General features: G+C 52.6%; 1 protein-coding gene and 3 pseudogenes across 1 annotated transcript, besides 11 other annotated features; all 4 read left to right on the forward strand.

The window, feature by feature from the left end:
- Window positions 1-452: part of a mobile genetic element that runs on past the window's edge.
- Window positions 1-9,884: part of a sequence feature (areas not merged during assembly with more than two copies in the genome that could not be assigned to a particular haplotype) that runs on past the window's edge.
- Window positions 190-452: a mobile genetic element.
- Window positions 235-259: a sequence feature (AT_rich).
- Window positions 1,313-1,375: a sequence feature (T-rich).
- Tc00.1047053508325.220 lies at window positions 1,510-2,859 on the forward strand (annotated as a pseudogene).
- Window positions 2,891-2,912: a microsatellite.
- Window positions 5,356-5,378: a microsatellite.
- On the forward strand, window positions 5,668-10,227 carry Tc00.1047053508325.230 (trans-sialidase, putative; the record flags this gene model as incomplete). The annotated part of the gene is made up of 1 exon (XM_815042.1): window positions 5,668-10,227. The coding sequence occupies one exon, from the start codon at window positions 5,668-5,670 to the stop codon at window positions 10,225-10,227; it is 4,560 nt and encodes a 1,519-aa protein (XP_820135.1).
- Window positions 9,885-10,610: a sequence feature (heterozygous, Esmeraldo-like haplotype).
- Window positions 10,611-19,233: part of a sequence feature (areas not merged during assembly with more than two copies in the genome that could not be assigned to a particular haplotype) that runs on past the window's edge.
- Window positions 11,102-11,122: a sequence feature (AT_rich).
- Tc00.1047053508325.250 lies at window positions 12,160-14,346 on the forward strand (annotated as a pseudogene).
- Window positions 14,942-14,970: a sequence feature (AT_rich).
- Tc00.1047053508325.270 lies at window positions 16,263-18,212 on the forward strand (annotated as a pseudogene).

Consider the following 19,233-nt stretch of genomic DNA (forward strand, 5'->3'; position numbering starts at 1 on the left):
ATAAAGGCAGCTGAAAATCACACGCCATGACGTGGGGGCCGTGACGGATATATGGGTTTTGGGACTCTCGCGGAAGACAGGCACCCTTTGCCTACGTGCGGTCTGCACAAAACCCCGCAGACGGCATATCACGCGGCCGTGTGTTTACACTTCAGGACTTGGCGAAAGGAATGGAACTTGTGAGGGGGAGCGGCGGTGTCTTGTGGGTGGAGGACCCCAAAGTCTGCCAGCTAGTAATAAATAAATATATATATATATTCTATCGGAATGGAGTGAGCAGGGCCACAATTGAGGCTAACGTATGGTATAATATATATATATACTTACTAGGTGTTAAACGTTGGGAATGTGGTGAATCCACTCTTATTCCGTTTATTCCTTTCTTATTCCTATCTGGTTTGGTTTCTATTATTGATAAACTCATGATCCGGCCAGCTGCCCAGAAGATTATTCTAATTTATTTATCGATCTATCTTTCTATGTGTACTTATATATTTCCTGTGAAAGGATTCTTTTCTATAGAAATGCTCTTGCGAGCGCCTGTCGATTTTTTTTGCATTAATTACTTCTTTACATTTTGTTTTATTGTTTTTCATGTCTAACTCTGCAGCTGGGTTTTATTACAGGAAAAGAAAAGGTTCAAACGGATGGAGACCCCTATTGTGGTGCTGCCTTTTGTTGTTTGCGCCCAATAGGCAAATAAAGAAAGAAAATTTGGCTATTACGACAAGGCGCTGATTGAGGTACTGTTTCTTGCGGTTGTTTTTTGCGGTGGTGATGGGGTAGGTGATTGGGGAAATACTGGGCACAAGGTGTGACTTGAAATCCTGAACTGCGTTTTCAGAATGTCCGGATGGTTGTCGCCCTGAGCTATAACAATTTCCTATATTGAAGAATAGTTATTTTTTATTTTTTTGTGCCTGCGACGTCTTTATGCTGAACTGAAGTTTCTTTTCTTATTCGCGGGTGTCGATAGGACAGTTTAAAATATGTTTGTTGTTTTTGGGCATGTAGGATGTCTGGTGACTGTGCTTTTTTTGGGGGGGGTTTACATGAGGGGAATGGGGATTGAGCAGCGTGGGATATGTGGTGAGTGCCGCAGGCTTGTTGGTCCGCGATTTGGGTGCCCTCCAAAATTCATGACATTTTGTGCTCCTCAACGAACACTTTTATTCTTTGTGGAATCATGTGCTATTACAAATGACACCCTGGACTGTTGTGTTTCGCCATCCTTTTTTTTTTTTTTTTTACGGGATGTATGAGAGCTTTGCATGTTGCGGCGAGAACTGCATTTGTTACTGTGCCATTGGTCTTTTTTTTTTCCTTTTGTTTTTATTCTTAGCCATTTTTTACTTTTGTTGCTTATTTTATTTCTGGTCATTTTGAGACTCCTGCGTGCTCCGTGCCTCCACTTCACTCACCAAATGGAGGTGCGTGACCATTGCGCTGGAAGGAGTCTTTTTTTTTGTTCAAATTCACACAGAACCATCATTGGGCACATTTCTCTTTTATACTTCTTTTGTTTTCTTTCAGAAGATGCTCCCTTGGCTTTGCCTCCAACGGGATATGCGCGGAGTTACACGCGCTTTAAAAACCGAAGCCACGAGCCTTTTTTGGAAAGGGTGATTTCTCTTTTTCAAAATTAAATTTGTTGTCCATGTTGATGTTTTTGGTGGCGGGAGGGTGGAGCCCCTACTTGGTGACGATCCCGCGCATGGTTTTGGTGTTGGCCCGACCAGGGCGGAATATATCCGCTGCGTCGGGGAAAGGCTTCTGGTGGACCCAACGACACGGCGGCTGGGGGGAAATAACGGGACGGACGTTATCCCGTTGATGGTGGTCCCGCTGATGCTCGATCCGATGGACTTTCGGAGGATGATGTGCAACATCAATGTGCCAATCCGGCTGTTGGTTTTGGTGCAGAACGGGCGGGAGGCGATGCTGTCGTTGTGCCTGCAGGAACTCGAGAGGGTCTATGGGTGGTCCGGACGCCTGGTTGTGAGTCGTCACCCGTAAAACATCGGGTACAGCGCTGCCGTGAACATCGGGTTACGACTTGCACTCTCGCTGCCGCGCGAGGAAGTGCCTTTTGTTTTTGTGACAAACAGCGACGTAATTTTTTTACCCGATCTTCTTCCCAACCTTCTGCGCGATGTGCATGAAATGGCGAGGCATGATGCCGCTCGCATGGATGAGTTGGCGGCGGAGGTGGCGAATGAGCCGAGCGAGTACAGTCCTGTTTTGCGACGGGGCTTGAGGGTGCTGCGCTCCACGGTGAAAGATAACCGATTGTCGACGTCTGCGCTGCTGCCTGACCGCATCCGTTATGCTTCTGTGAAGGAGCGTGAAAAGGCGTTTTCGAAGCATTACGGGCACTTCTGCGCGTATTACAAAAGCAGTTGTTTTACATCTGTTATGTTGGCACGCCTGGCGGTCAGCACGGTGGGATATTTTGACGAGAACTTCTACCCAGCTTACGTGGAGGATGTCGACTACAGCTTACGCCTCCGTTTGCTTGGATTTCAGGAGCGAAATGTCTTCTACGGCAAATTTGTGCATCGCGGCAGCTCGAGTATTCGTCTCTCTAATGAGGTGGAGCCACCGGACGCTCTCTGGTGCCGTCGCGTCAGGTCTTTGAGTGCGAACGATGCATATGCCACGATGAAGTGGAACCGTCTACGGGCGTGCTGTGGCGGGTACAAGGAGCCATGTGACGGCATGGTCCCCGCATACGTTTGGGTGAAGGATGAGGCACGCATACAACGCCTTCGGGCCCACGGGCATGATGAGGAGCAAGGGGTCCCAAGGGTTGAGTACGACAGGACACTTTTGTACCCTGTGAGGACGAAAGGAAGATGAACTGGCGCCAGTCACAATTTTCTTGTTTTTATTATTTTATTTTATTTTATTTTTTAACTATTAAAAGTTTTTTTTTTCTTTTTATAGTTACACAAATGATATTTAAGCGAGTACGCCATGGGTTTTAAAGAGCGCAAGCATATATTTGGCATGACAGGGGGAGGGTGCAGCGTCCAAACCTGGCAGTGTTACCGAAGGTAAGAGAGGGCGGCAGCAAGCAGGAAAAATGAAGATGGTGGATGAGGGAGAAATAGAAGGGGTGGGAAGCAGAAAACAAGCCAAAAATATTATGAGCACAACGCTGTTTCTCACCGTGGGCGATCGACACCGCAATTGGCTAATAATTTACCCACTGAGGGTGACACCCGTTTCCGCTGAATATGCCGCGTGCATATCTGTCGGGCTCTTTGTTTATTCTGTTGGTTTGTTTGTCTCCCGCACATTTATTTCTCCGTGCCGCCTGACCCACTCGCTTATTATTCCCCTCTCTGTTTTTGTGCGTGCACCGAGAGAAGGGCTCGGGGACATGAAGTACGCTCCCCTTCTGTGACATGCCACCAAAAACAGGAGGAGAAAAAAAAGAAAAGCGAAGCGGGGAGGGGAACCATCGCCACGCGTCCTTTTCTCCGAGAAGGCTGCTCGCCACGCCACTGAGGCGCACCGTGTGCTTCGCGAGGCCCGCTGGACTCGATTGGGGAGCCGTGAGTGATGGTGCGTGTGAGTGTGGCGGATGCGTCTCCCAGGCGTCCCTAGAGGACCCTCTGGCCATTGGGACTGCGTGGAATGCGGGATTCCGCGGGGCTTTTTGCCCGTTTTGTTTTTATTCCTCCATCCGCCCATCCCAAACCTCAACACGGCGTCTGAGCCAACGACTGCGACGGGATCCGTTGCGTATTTCTGAATCTTTTTTGCGTTGCAGCGGCAGGCCTGGTGCGTCCTGCTTGGCAGACACGGTGGACGGGAGCGGGCTGCCGTATTGGGGAAACGATGGTCACGGCGGAGCGTGTTGCGTACGTCGCAATTTGGCGCGTTTGTGGCGATCCTTGCAGATGATGTGACGGCGCCTCTTTTACTTGCGGGGAGAGAAGCGATGCTCCACGGTGATGCGCACGTTGCGGGTGGAGGCTTCTCTTGCTGTTGGTTTGTGAATGTTTATTTTTTGCTGAAACACCACAGAGGGTGGTGTCTGCGGACAGCAGAGCATTGCGAGGAGGGGCATCGCACGATTTTTGGCGCGATGAGGCGGTTTTTGTGAATCTACGGTGTTTTATTTTCAGGGTTGAGAGACTATTCTTTGTTGGAATGTATTGTGGGAGACCATCCGTGTGTTTGTTTTTCTTAATTAATCCCTTGGCATTTGGTGTCTGCCGTGAAACAGATGTTGATGGCCGTTTTATGGCGGCGAGATGCATTTTTATTTATTTTATTGGCGAGTGTGTGAGTTGTCTTGCGTTCTGCCATGCGGCTTGTTGCTGACGGCACGTTGCCGCAGTGAGACGTTGTGGGCGCCTCCGACACGAGGTGCGATTGAGCAGTCACCTCCTCCGCTCGCCGGTACACGCTGTTGAGGCGGCGTGATGATAATGAATCGGCCTCTCAGAAAGGTAACAAGAGGACGTTTGCTGTTCCTGCTGCGGTTCACGAGTGAACTCCCAATCTGTGGGCGGGGTCGCTCTGCGTGCCGTATTTCTTTGAATCTTGATGGGTTTTGCACATTGCCATCCACACGCACATGCACACAATCTCCCTGTTTGCCCTCCTGTGGGCGGGAGACCGGGATGCAAAGGGAAAATGTGGCCCGTGCCAGCATTTGACAAAGTCTTTCTTGGGAGGGATTGCGACTGTGATGTACGTCCTGGCAGGCAGGAATGGGATGAGAGGAGAGCGGAGGGCGAGTAACAACGATTCTGCGCGGGGCAATGCGCAGTGACCAGGGCGAAGTGGTACTTATGTTGACTTTTCAAAACATTTTTGTCTTTTTTTTTGTGGCAATGGAAAGAAACTTTGGGTGGTGTGCTATGGATTATTTGCACATAATTCAGAGCGGCAACACCATTCGCGGAGAAAATGAATGACATCTGCGTGAGGCTTGTTTTTTGAGCGCGAGATGGTCGGGGAGGCGTTCAACGCCCCGAGAGGCCAGGAGCAAAGACGCCTGCACTGCGGCAAGCAGAGGGATGCACGCTCCTGTTGGTGGCGTTGCTGTGGAGCCCAGAAGGGCCTGCAGGGAAGTTGTTTTTTCGCCGCCTCATTATTTTGTTGATTGGTACTTGCCGCGGACTTTTGAGGCGGGACGTGGGATGCACCGAGAGAGCGAGTGTCGTGTGGCGGTGCTGTGAATTGGTGCGGTCCACGTTTGTGCACATATTTCCGTTTGTGTCCGCGTCGTTGCCGCGGCGGTGCACCGGGAGCGTGTGACTGATCAAATTATCACTTGCAGACTGTTTTGGCAGGACTTTGAATGGCGTCGCCGAATGATGAAATTCCGCGTGCATGTCCCTCTCTCTCTCTCTCTCTCTGTGTTTGTGTGTGTTGGCTTCCGCCGTGTTCCGCCGTGTTGTTGTTGTTGTTGCTGTTTTCTGTGTGCGATTGCTCTCCGTGATGTCCCTTACAGATTCTATTTTTTCCGCACCTTGCGTGAGTGATGTGCTCTGCTCCCCAGTGACGTGTCTGATGTGCTGCCGCTGTTGTTTTCTTCACCACTTCTTGAACGCAGACACGCTAGGAAAGAAGGAAAACAAGCGCGAATCGCTACTGTGAAATTCAAAGGAACAACAGCACACACACCGCCCACACACAAATATTTATATGCTCCCACGTGTTGCCGCTGTGAAGGCACCCCGCACACACAGTTGTCGCCGCGTGACCGGATCCAGCGGAAGGAGGAGGGAAGGAGGAGAGAGTGAGCCGCAGAGGCCCAACATGTCCCGGCGTGTGTTTGCTTCCGCGGTGCTGCTCCTCCTTTTTGTGCTGACGTGCGCCGCTGGGTCTGTGCAGGCCCAAAACTATGGAACAAGAGTGGACGATTCCTATGGAAGACACAGTTTGGAGCAGTCGCCAAGGGAGTATCCAGTCGCAAACACAGCGGCCGCTGGCCACATTTTCCGCAATCCCCATCTTGTGAATGTGGACGGGATGCTCCTGGCCATTGTTGGAGCTCAGTTCAATGGATCTGTGGGGAGCGGGAGTGCGTCCATGCAGTTGATGGCACGGATCAGCGTTGATGGTGGGAGGACGTGGCGGCCGTACGCGGGGCCAGAAGATCTTGACGTTTTTGCTGCACGCCTTCACCAGATGTTGTTTACCACGCCTTACAGACTCTTCGGACCGCTTTTTGCTTTTGTGGAGGGCTACGACTTACGGACTGGGGCCAGAATTCGGTTTACCGATGAGCGGGGAGGAAGTGGTGTGGAGCCTGTTATCCATTTTCTGGACACAAGGCCTAGACGAAGCGGAGGTTTTTCGATGAATTCCGTCTCTATGAGCATTCGCCTTCCTTATCCCCATAAATCCGGTGACATGATTGGCTTCCTCAACGATGCCAGTACTCCCATCACGAAAATGACGGATGGCACGCTCGTGTTTCCCGTGCAGTTTCTGACAATGGGAGGGGACACTGCGTCCACAATCATGTACATGAATCCCGGTCAACAGCACTGGACCTTTGCGAAAAGCGCGACACATGCAGGCTGCACCAACCCCAGTATCCTTGAATGGGAGGCTGGAAAAATCATCATGATCACCTCATGTAAGTACGGTCGCCGAAGGGTGTACGAGTCGACTGACAAGGGGAACACGTGGACGGAGGCTGTGGGGACGCTCTCGCGTGTGTGGAGCAACTCATTGGCAGGTCTTGGGCTCCACATTCAGAGTGGACTCATCACCGCAACTATTGGCGGAAAGAAGGTGATCCTCCTCACCCAGCTGGAATATCCCAGACACGACAGCAAGGGCGAGATTCGTCTGTGGCTAACAGACACCAACCGCATTTACCACGTTGGCCTTTTACCCACTGGGAATAGCGCAACCTCCAGCTCTCTTTTTTACGCGAATGATAAGCTGTATTGTTTGTACGAGGCCGGTGTTGGAAGCAACTCCGGAGCCTTCTTCCTGGATCTGGCTTCCGAGCTGCACTGGATAAGGCATGCGCTGGATACTTGGGCCGCGAAGGACAATGCCTTAAGACTATGCAGCTCAATTGCCTCAGGTGCCGCGCTGTCAAGAGGGAACTGTTCTGTTCCTATCCCCACGGCTGGGCTTGTGGGCCATTTGGCCGATAGGCTCCGTAGGGACAAGTGGGAGGACGAGTACCTTGGGGTGAATGCCGTTGTGAGGGGTGCGGCGAAAAAGGCTCCCAGTGGGTTGACGTTCGAAGGGCATGACGCAGGGGCCGAGTGGCCCGTGGACAAGCAGTGGCCGACCAGACCGTTCCACTTTGCAAACTATGGGTTCACTCTTGCGGCAACGGTGTCGATCCACGAGGTGCCGAAGGGCATCACTCCCCTGATGGGCCTGAAGAAAATGGGGAAGACAACACTCCTGGGACTGTCGTACGATAATAATATGGAGTGGAGCGTGGAGCATGAGTTGTTCCCGAAGCATTTTACCGCATGGGAGCTGGACAAAACGTATCACGTGGTGCTCAAAATGCATGACGGTGTGGGCTCCGTGTACGTTGACGGGACTCTCCTTTGGAATATGAGTCTGAGAAATTCGTTCAATGAAGGGCTGGACGCGGTCTCACACTTTTACTTTGGCGCGTACGATGAGCAGTTGAGCAGCAGAAAAAACCATGCGACGGTGGCGAACGTCTTTCTGTACAACCGCCCGTTGAATGAAACTGAGATTGGCGCCCTTAACGCGAATAAAGTCACCATTCCACCTCCGAAATCAGCAGAGCCCAAACCAGCGGAGCCGAAATCAGCGGAGCCCAAACCAGCGGAGCCGAAATCAGCAGAGCCCAAACCAGCGGAGCCCAAACCAGCAGAGCCGAAATCAGCGGAGCCCAAACCAGCGGAGCAGAAATCAGCGGAGCCCAAACCGGCGGAGCCGAAATCAGCGGAGCCCAAACCAACGGAGCCGAAATCAGCGGAGCCCAAACCAGCGGAGCCGAAATCAGCGGAGCCCAAACCAGCGGAGCCCAAACCAGCAGAGCCGAAACCAGCGGAGCCGAAATCAGCGGAGCCCAAACCAGCGGAGCCCAAACCAGCAGAGCCGAAATCAGCGGAGCCCAAACCAGCGGAGCCGAAATCAGCAGAGCCCAAACCGGCGGAGCCGAAGTCAGCAGAGCCCAAACCAGCGGAGCCGAAATCAGCAGAGCCCAAACCAACGGAGCCGAAATCAGCGGAGCCCAAACCAGCGGAGCCGAAACCAGCGGAGCCGAAATCAGCAGAGCCCAAACCAACGGAGCCGAAATCAGCGGGGCCCAAACCAGCGGAGCCGAAACCAGCGGAGCCGAAATCAGCGGAGCCCAAACCAGCGGAGCCGAAATCAGCAGAGCCCAAACCAGCGGAGCCGAAATCAGCAGAGCCGAAATCAGCGGAGCCCAAACCAGCGGAGCCGAAATCAGCAGAGCCCAAACCAGCGGAGCCGAAATCAGCGGAGCCGAAACCAGCGGAGCCGAAATCAGCAGAGCCCAAACCAGCGGAGCCGAAATCAGCAGAGCCCAAACCAGCAGAGCCGAAATCAGCAGAGCCCAAACCAGCGGAGCCGAAACCAGCGGAGCCCAAACCAGCGGAGCCGAAATCAGCAGAGCCCAAACCAGCAGAGCCGAAATCAGCAGAGCCCAAACCAGCGGAGCCGAAATCAGCAGAGCCCAAACCAGCGGAGCCGAAATCAGCGGAGCCGAAACCAGCGGAGCCGAAATCAGCAGAGCCCAAACCAGCGGAGCCGAAATCAGCAGAGCCCAAACCAGCAGAGCCGAAATCAGCAGAGCCCAAATCAGCAGAGCCCAAACCAGCGGAGCCCAAACCAGCGGAGCCCAAACCAGCGGAGCAGAAATCAGCAGAGTCCAAACCAGCGGAGCAGAAATCAGCAGAGTCCAAACCAGCAGAGCAGAAATCAGCAGAGTCCAAACCAGCAGAGCCGAAATCAGCGGAGCCCAAACCAGCGGAGCAGAAATCAGCAGAGTCCAAACCAGCGGAGCAGAAATCAGCAGAGTCCAAACCAGCAGAGCCGAAATCAGCGGAGCCCAAACCAGCGGAGCCCAAACCAGCAGAGCCCAAACCAGCGGAGCCGAAACCAGCGGGGCCCAAACCAGCGGAGCAGAAATCAGCAGAGCCCAAACCAACGGAGCCGAAATCAGCGGGGCCCAAACCAGCGGAGCAGAAATCAGCAGAGTCCAAACCAGCAGAGCCCAAACCAGCGGAGCCGAAACCAGCGGGGCCCAAACCAGCGGAGCCCAAACCAGCAGAGCCCAAACCAGCGGAGCCGAAACCAGCGGGGCCCAAACCAGCGGAGCAGAAATCAGCAGAGTCCAAACCAGCAGAGCCGAAATCAGCGGAGCCCAAACCAGCGGAGCAGAAATCAGCAGAGCCCAAACCAGCGGAGCCGAAATCAGCGGAGCCCAAACCAGCAGAGCCGAAATCAGCGGAGCCCAAACCAGCGGAGCAGAAATCAGCAGAGTTCAAACCAGCGGAGCCCAAACCAGCGGAGCCGAAATCAGCGGAGCCCAAACCAGCAGAGCCGAAATCAGCGGAGCCCAAACCAGCGGAGCAGAAATCAGCAGAGTCCAAACCAGCGGAGCCCAAACCAGCAGAGCCCAAACCAGCGGAGCCCAAACCAGCGGAGCCCAAACCAGCGGAGCCGAAATCAGCGGAGCCGAAATCAGCGGAGCCCAAACCAGCAGAGCCGAAATCAGCGGAGCCCAAACCAGCGGAGCAGAAATCAGCAGAGCCCAAAACAGCGGAGCCCAAACCAGCAGAGCCGAAATCAGCGGAGCCCAAACCAGCGGAGCCCAAACCAGCAGAGCCCAAACCAGCGGAGCCGAAATCAGCGGAGCCCAAACCAGCGGAGCCGAAATCAGCGGAGCCCAAACCAGCGGAGCCCAACGCCGCGACATCCTCAGCAAGGGAGGGAACCGCAGGCCAGCCGGCATCTGCCACATCTTCCGATGGACATGAAGCCGTGACATCTGTTACATCTTCAAGCGTCGCCATTACTGATGTTGGTGCTTCCTCATCTGATGATGCACAAACGGTGGGGACGGAAGGTGGAGCTGTGATGCAGGCAGATCAACCAACCCAATTCTCTGTGGGCACCCCCGACGCAGCAAATGCAGCAACACATAACGCTGAACGCAAGGGACAAGAAGGGCTCCATCCACAGGTCAAGGAAGCAGAGGCGGCGACACTCAGCAGCAGCCTTTAAAATTCGCCGCAGCGGGATAACAGCGTTGCTGGCACTATGCGTGAGAGCGGACTGTTGCCGCCGCTTCTTCTGCTGGGGCTGTGGGGGTTTGCGGCTGCGTGAGGAGTGTGCGGCCTCAGTGTGGAGCACTTGCGACCTCCCCACCGCCGACACACACACACCGCTAGGAAAATATTTCACCTTGCAAATAACAATTTTTTTTTTCATTTAGTACTTTCCTTCTTTTGCTTTTGGGGGCAATCACTATGGACTTTTTTCTTTTTCACTTTGTTAATTGTTTCATGCTGCACTCTTCCTGTGAGGGGTGCCGTGTGTTTCCCGCCCAACTGCTCCACTCGCACACCCACCGACACGCTCATGACGACGGCCCTGTGCGCCTCGCCTGATGCACGCATGAGGAGGGGCCGCGACGAATGGCGCGCTGAGGGAGCCGTGACGTGTGGGCGCGCGACGAGGGCCTGTGGGGCGGAGCACACATTTTTTTCCCTTTTGTTTTGTTTTTTTTATTGCCAGGGCGGGCAGACACCCGCAGCGCCACACACAGAGCCACACCCTGCCGCCGTGTTTTTCTTTAAGGATTTGTTTTTGCTTCGCGTGTGCATTTCACGCGCTGGCAGTCCCTTTGGGGTCGGCCTCGTGAGCAGTTCTCCCTCCTGATGTGTTTTTTTTTTCTGCTTTCACTCCCCCGATGGAGAGATGCGACTCCCGTCATGTCTGCGTGCCTCTCTTACCCTCTACACACGAGTGACTGTGCTCTGCGGGCCGCACTCACACGCCGATGAGAGGGCTGAGGGGAGCAGCAACACGTAGATGACCCCCATGAAATATAAACGATGTGCGGACACACATGGAGGTCGGACGGTTGAAAGACACGTAATTATTTAATTTTTAATTTGTGGGCTAAATGTACAAACAGTTTGGTGGGCCAGACGGTAACTGGGTGATTTTTTTTCCTTTTTTAGGACTAAAAGCAATGGAGGACGACTTCTTTCTTGCTTTTTTTTTTATATAATTACTTTGTGCGGGCTGGAAATATAATGATGAAAGGGGAAGTTTTTTTTTTTTTGGTAATTGTTTTAAATAAATCTTGTATGACTCGCCACTGCTTGGGCTGCGGTGCAATCGTGAGTTTGAGCAGTCTTGTTATTTCTACCATGCGGCTCTGCTGTACATTTTGTTTTTGCGTTTCTTCACATGCTCCGTTTCTTTTTTTACTTCTTTACCTCGTGTTTATTCAGGCACGCACAAGCACACGCACACAGAGTGCAAATCACAGTGGATTCTGATGCTTCTTTTGCGGTGCGTGTGGCAGCTGCATGTGGGTGCTGCTTTTACCCGTGGGCATGAAGCGAAGGGAGGAGAGAGGCAGCGCGCAGGGCGAGTGTCTCTTCCTGATGGTGTGGGGGCGCTGCGTTGTGACCGCATGGAGTGAGGCGCCGCGTCGTGGATGGGTGAGGATCCGCTTCTGCGTGTGGCTCTTTGGGTGATTGCTTGCTCCGTGTGCGTTGTGTTTGTTGGCTGCGGGGCTGTGGCCGTATGCCGTTGGCCGTGGGATTGAACTGGAGGCGGTGGCGGTGTGTCTCTTCTCTTCCCCTTCCATTGTGTGTGGCTGCTGGCGGTGTGTGCGTTTGTTGTGTGGAGGGCCGAATCCTCTCACCCGCGGACTGACAGCGCTGCGATGGTGTCTGTGTGTGTCAGAGGGCTGGTGTGGGCGATGGTCCTCCGTGCTGCCCGTTCCGGATTTTCTTTTGTCCCGCTCTCTGCGTGGGTGCTCTGCTCTGCTCTCTACTGACGTGTCTGATGTATGGCTGCTGTTGCTGTCTTTTCCACCTCACGCACGCAGGCACGCTAGGGGGGAAAACAAGCGCGAATCGCTACTGTGTACTCCGAAAGGACCAACAACAGACACACCGTCCACACACACATATTTGTATGCTCTCACGTGTTGCTGCTGTCATGGCACCCCGCACACACAACCGTCGCCGCGTGACCGGATCCAGCGGAAGGAGGAGGGAAGGAAGAGAGAGTGAGCCGCCGAGGTTCAACATGTCCCGGCGTGTGTTTACCTCCGCGGTGCTGCTCCTCCTCGTCGTCATGATGTACGGCAGCGGTGGGACTTCGAACGCCGTGAAGAGTAATTCGGGGAATGCGCAATTGCCTCATACGGTCGATCTATTTTTGCCGAATCAGACGCTGGTTGTACCGAAAGGCGGAACGTCTCAAGAGACGAAGAGGGATGCATTTGCTTCACCCTCTCTCGTCAGTGCTGGTGGAGTAATTGCTGCTTTCACCGAAGGCCTCATGTATGCCGAATATGTCGTTGAAGGTGGTAAAGTAATTGAGCCCATTTCTTCTGATTTTGTTGCGGAGTACATTGACTCCTCGTGGGATTGGTCCACACTTGTTGGCAAGGTGAGTGAAAGTACATGGAAGGCACACACCGTGCTTGGTCCAACGGATGGAACGGATAATCGTGTGGGTGTTTTTTACCACCCCACAACCACCACGAAGGGCAATAAGGTGTTTCTTCCTGCGGGAAGCCTTGCTGAGCTCAAGGAAAGTGATGGGAAGAAGAAATGGGACAACTTTGAGCTGAAACTGGTTGTGGGTGATGTGAGGGAGCCTACGAGCAGCGAGCTGACTGAACGTATCAAATGGGGCCAGATCAGGTCTCTGTTGAAAGAGGGTACTATAGCTGCACACGAAGGTAAATTGGAGTTTGTTGCCGCTGGTGGCTCAGGTGTTCTGATGGAGGATGGCACGCTTGTGTTTCCACTGATGGCGAAGAGCGGAAATGGTGACGTTTACTCCATGATCATTTACTCAACGGACAACGGCAGTAATTGGGTGCTCTCGAAGGGCGTTTCCCCTGCGAAATGCTATAACCCCCGCGTCACCGAATGGGAGGGTTTACTTCTCATGATTGTTGACTGCGAGGATGAACAGAAGGTTTACTAGTCGCGTGACATGGGGACAACGTGGACGGGAACCATCGGGACGCTCTCAGGCGTGTGGGTCAACTCACGATCATTCTTTTGGGATCTGAGCTTGCACGTGGATGCCCTCATCACCGCGACCATTGGGAAAAAGAAGGTCATGCTGTACATTCAGAGAGGGAACTCCTCGGGGAAGAATAAGGCCAATCCGCTCTACCTTTGGGTGACGGACAACAACCGCTCGTTTTACGTTGGACCGGTTGGCATGGACAATGCTGGGGAGAAGGAGCTTGCCAGCACCCTGCTGTACTCGGATGGCAATCTGCATCTTTTACAACGGAGGGGCAATGGTGAAGGCAGTGTCATCTCACTCTCCCGCCTGACGGAGGAACTGAAGGAAATCAAGTCCGTCCTCAGTACTTGGGCGCAAAAGGACGTTTTCTTCTCCAGGTTTTCTATACCCACGGCGGGTCTGGTGGCGGTATTGTCCAACGCATCGGCCAACAACGGCACGTGGATCGACGAGTACCTTTGCCTGAATGCGACGGTGACGAACGCAAGGAAGGTCGAGGATGGATTGCAGCTGACGGAGCCTAACTCCGGGGTAATTTGGCCTGTGAACATTCCGGATGATAATGTGCGTCATATATCCTTGAGCCACAACTTCACACTTGTGGCGTCGGTGACAATCGAAAAGGCTCCGAGTGAGGACGCTCCTCTACTGGGTGCGATGTTGGGGGACACTAATTCCCCGCATACCATGGGAATCTTGTATACCGCGGATAGAAAGTGGATGACGGTGCTCAAAGACAAGAAGACAACAAAAAGTGGCACTTGGGAGGCGGGGAAAGAATACCAAGTGGCACTCATGCTGCAAGGCAACAAGATCTTTGTGTACTTTGATGGCAAGTTGCTGGGGGAAGAAGAATTGCCGTTAAAAAGTGAGAGGCCACTTGAGCTCGTAAGCTTTTGCTTTGGCGCGTGCGGTATACAAAACTTTCCTGTGACGGTGGCGAACGTCTTTCTGTACAATCGCCCACTGAATTCCACTGAGATGACTGCAATCAAGGACAGGAAACCCGAAGATAAAAAAGGAAGCGGTGACGGCTCCATGCGTGAGAGTATGTCTCGGGTGCTCCCGCTGCTGCTGCTGGGGATGTGGGGCATTGCGGCCCTTTACTGAGAAATCGCAGTGAGGAGTTCCTGCCACCAGCGGGAGCTATATGTGCCTCTCCACGTACCCTCCGAAATAATTGACTTTTGTGTGGATGCAACTTTTGTTTTATCTGTTTTTATTATCGATTGGACTACTCCTTTTTGCCTGTGTAAGTCGTTGTGTAAATGGCGCGCTCTTCCTCCCGGGACTGCATCGCGGGGCCTGTGTTTTTTTTTTCTTACATATATATTATAGTGGAATATTTTGGGATTGGCGGGATGTCTTTGATGTTTCCGTCGGCCGATGACACGTGCAATCGGCATTGAGCGCCACGACGATGGTGCTATGAAAAAAAGGGATTTAAGATGTGCAGCAACGCACTGAATGTCCCAATGAAATGTGGGTGTTGTGTGGACACCAGGGGGCTGAACGGCTGAAGTAAATATATTTTTACTTTTGCAGAAAGAATATACACGTGTTTTTTCTTTGTTTCTTTTGCGTCACGATGTTTTTCTTTTTTCTTTTTTTGCTATATTTCTATGGGTGTGGAAACTGCTTCAAGGAAACTTTTTTTTTTTTTTTTGTGAGCGTGAAAAACTTTTTCAAGGGGACTGTTTTTGCGTTTTAATTTCTTTAAAAATTTTTTTTTTTGTTTCTTTAAGCGTATTGTGGGTTGCCGTGCCATCTCGAGCCTTATTGGCCTTCTCTTTTCCTCCTTGTCCGTCCTGCACCTCTGTTGCGTGTTTTTCTGCCCTTTCACGTGCGTGGCTCTCTTTTTTTTTTTTTGTGCGTTGCTGTGGGTGATCCCTGCGGGGCGCGGGGTCTTAAAACAAAGTTGTCCGAGGGCTCACCTGTAGGCACGATGGCCGCAGCGTGTAGCTTTCACTCTTTTCTCTCGGGAAATATGCCGCCACGCTTTCACGTGTGTGTTGCTTCGGGGACAATGTGCTGGCGGCTGTGCGGTTGCCGAATGGAGGGAGAGGAGTGGAGGGAAGTGCGTGAGCGCAGCGGTCAGCAGTCGCGCTGGGCGTCTCGCCGCGGAGGGCACTGCCCACCCAGCCCAGCACCGCTCCTGCCGGGCACCCTCTCTCACTGCAGCATCGTAACCGACGCCACCAGCGCGCAGCGAGGCAGCGGATGCCGCCACTGACACGAGTGTGACCGGAAGGGAACATGTCTGCTGTTGCGTTTCGAGGGGGTTACACCGTGTGGCACAGTGGCGTGCCCACAACCTCCTCGCGGAGTCCGCACACGACACCGGGCACTGGCCGCGGAGTGTTTGCGTCGTGGAAGACACTGCGGTGGAGTTTTTCCTCCCTCCAGGTGGACGGACGCCTGATTTTCCTTTTGCTCTTAACCAGGCGGATGGCTGCGCGATGACACCACAACGAGGAATTCGCTTTCACCATGGAGGGGTGGTATCTGCAGGGCCACGCATTGGGAATGTAAATGACGAATGCAATATTGAAGGCAGCGCCATGGCTTTTTTGTACTGTGCGAATTGCAGAAATTTTCGATAAAAAATATATACATATATTTTCCCTGTGAGAGCTTACCATGATGCGCCGCTGTTGTGGCGTGTATGATTTGTGCTCCCTGCATGTGGCCGCTTCTGCACCGAATTCTTCTCCCACTTTTCTGTGTTTCTGTCAGGGTTTATGTACCCACGTCCTCCTGCTGAGTGTGTGCGGTGACGGCGGTGCCACACGGGTGCGGGACCGTGGCGAGCGGGATGCGTGGGCGAACCCTCCGTGCGCGCCACTTTGTTGTTGTTGGCTCTCTCCAACACTGTGCTGGGTGGGTGGCACTTACTTGCCGTCGTTGTGGTGGTCCTCATGCATTTGGTGTGCATCACACACCGTGTGGATGACTCTCTTGCTGAGGCTGTCAGTCATGCCTGTGCCTATTGTCTCTTACTCTTATTCCTTTTTTTGATTAGTGGTCAGTGTTTGCTTTAACTCAATCCAAATACTAAAACAGGTATATAATCGATTCTCACGCAGAAGAGAATAATAAATAGTCTTCTCTCAGGCGAGGAACCCAAAGACTACAGGCACAACGATGAAACTGGAGGGATATTACAATTCTGTTTACAATGCGAGGTGGAGCCATTTTATGGAAGTTCCTGGCGGCGAGGGGACGGTAATGGAAGTGAGGGAGGGGAAACCACCGCAGCCATGGACGTACAAGGCAGTTGGCGAAACTCTCGAAAAGGATGACGGTGTGGAGCAATCCGGTGCAGCACGTCCCAGGCTGATGGTGCTCACCTCGGACAAGGGATGGCCGTACTCGTGGGGACAAGGGCTGAATGAATTTATTCATGACTGCTATGTGAACTGTGAGGTGGAGCGAGTGTGGCAGATCGTCAAGGGCGATCTCACCGAGTTGTTCAGCACTGACGGTCGGACCGACTTTACGCCCAAGCGACGTGTGCTGATTGGGACGCCCGGGATCGGGAAGTCGATGGCTGCCGGTTCGTACCTCCTCTAACAGCTGCTGCACTGCGATGCCAAGAAACTCCAAGTGGTTGTCTACAGTTTTGTTGGAAGCACGACGTACGTGTTTGACAAAATCGCAAAACGGTATCAAGATACGTGGGTAGAGGACCATCCAAGGAATTTTTGCGTGGTTTGTGGCAGCGTGGGATGAAGGGGTATGTTATTTACGATGTGACAAGGCAAGGGGCACCGCCAGCGAAATATTTTTTGCCTGGCAGCGGATGGGGTATGATTGTGGTGTCATCGCCAAACGTGCGCAACTATGATGAATGGGAGAAACAAAAAGGAGCGGCGCGAATCATCATGAATTGCCCCGCCGAGATGGATGTGAAGGCGATGTGTGCATGGATGAAGAGTGACGAGACTGCAGAGAAACAGGCGGAATGCTGGAAGATGGTCAAAGAACGCATGGATAAAGTGGGACCGATTACACGTTACATCTTTGATGCGAATGAGTTCATTGCACACTCTGCTGCCATTCAGAGTGCCTTGGATGGGATCAATTCTCGGGATGGTGAAAAGCATTTTACACATGGAGGAGTGAGACTGTGGTACTCTGAGAATCCGTTTCAAAAACTCGTGAGGATTGTCCGAGCGAGAGGAAAATTTGTTGCTGAGGGATTTCTCAACGCACCGGTATCTGTTTGCCTCGGGCGTCGAATACCGTACTATTTTGGGAAACGGGATGAGTGATGGGGATTTAGTTCTGTTGCTAGTATTGGGGAAGAGGAGTACTCTTTTGTCTGAATGTATGAAAAGGGTTTGGATTGCGCGCATTCATGTTTGGGGGAGTTTGTCGGTGCATTAGTAGAGGAACTCAAGGAACTGAGACCACCAGCACGCCGTGGAGGACAGTGCGCGGTGCTGAAGGCGAACCCTGAAGGCCACCCCGCCGAGTCTTATGTGGAGTGGTTGCAATGGAATATCACACAAATAATACTATAAAGCATCGGCTGCTGTGCATACCGGCGGGTGCAAGCTTTCCGCTGGTGGACTTTTTTTTTCTTTTTGAAGTTACCGCGGAAAACGCTGTTTGGGCTGCGGATGGCTACGGCGGGTGGGCACCACACCACCGCCGGCACTGTGGGGCAGTTCGCTGAGTGTCTGGCGGCATATTTTAATGGTTGGGAGGAATTATCCCGAGACATGTCGTGGGATATTATTTATGTGCAGCACGCAGACAGCACGCCGATGAATAACAGGCAGGGATGTGATGTCGTCGATTCCAATATTGTGAGCGACGATGAAGGCCGTGAAATAGCGGCATTTTGGGAGGAAAATGTGCGCCAGCACCAAGTGTCAATATCATCCGGAGAATTTAGAAGAGACGAAGCACTCCGAAGTGTGGAAGAACCGTTGAAATAGGAAAACGAATTGGGAGATGAAAAGGGCAATTTTGATTTGTGGTAAAAAATATTGTGGGAGTTATATATTTTTGGATACTTGTGTCTGCATACGGTGCAGGTGCACCAGGTGACAGTGTTACAAAAAGATGTCAAAAATGACCCACACTATCGAAAATAACAGTGACAGAAGAAAATTAGGGAGGGAGTGGGGATTTTTGGCTTCTGGTGAAAAACATTGGGTGATTTTCATATGTTATTTTGATTGTGTGTATACGAGGCATAATTGGAGAATTGCCCGATATGAGGGAATAATTGTGTTTGGCGCTGTCGCAGTATTACAGCATGTTCCATTTTCTTCTATTGCGTTCGAAGGCCCATCAATAACAGAAGCATTTTTAAGGGATGGACGAAGGATAAGATCTATTGGAGAAATGGCGCATTCTGTGTGGCTGCATGGAGTGAGGCGCCGCGTCATGGATGGATGAGGATCCGCTTCTGCGCGTGTGGCTCTTTGGGTGGTTGCTCGCTCCGTGTGCGTTTTGTGCCGGCAGCGGGCTGTGGCTGTATCCCGTTGGTCGTGGGACAGAACTGGAGACGGTGGCGGTGTGTCTCTTCTTTTTCTTGTCCATTGGTGGTTGATTGGTGGCGGTGTGCGTTTGTTGTGTGGAGGACCAAATCCTCTTACCCGCGGACTGACGGCACTGCGATGGTGTTTCTGTGTGTGTGTGAGGGCTAGTGTGGAGTCGCCTGCCAGGGTGTGGCCCTTGGCGATGCTTTTCCTGCCTGTCTTTTGTTTCTTCCGTGTGTGTTGTGCTGCTTCTTGCTTTTTTCCCCCTCTCACCATTTTCTCCTGTTTTCCTGCGTGGAGTGGCCGCATGATCACGGGCCATGTTGATTGTGAGTACCTCCTGGCGGCATCCATTCATCTCTCTCCGCCTGTCTGTCTGTCATCCCCTGTTGGGTGAGGCGTGTTGCACCGCGTGAGGGCTGGCCCGCACACACCGATAGCCCGCCGTGACTTGCCGTGTTGCTGCTCTTTTCTGTGGGCGATGGTCCTCCGTACCGTCCCT

Source organism: Trypanosoma cruzi, genomic scaffold (genome assembly GCF_000209065.1).
Source record: "Trypanosoma cruzi strain CL Brener 1047053516775 genomic scaffold, whole genome shotgun sequence".
Lineage (NCBI taxonomy): Eukaryota > Euglenozoa > Kinetoplastea > Trypanosomatida > Trypanosomatidae > Trypanosoma > Trypanosoma cruzi.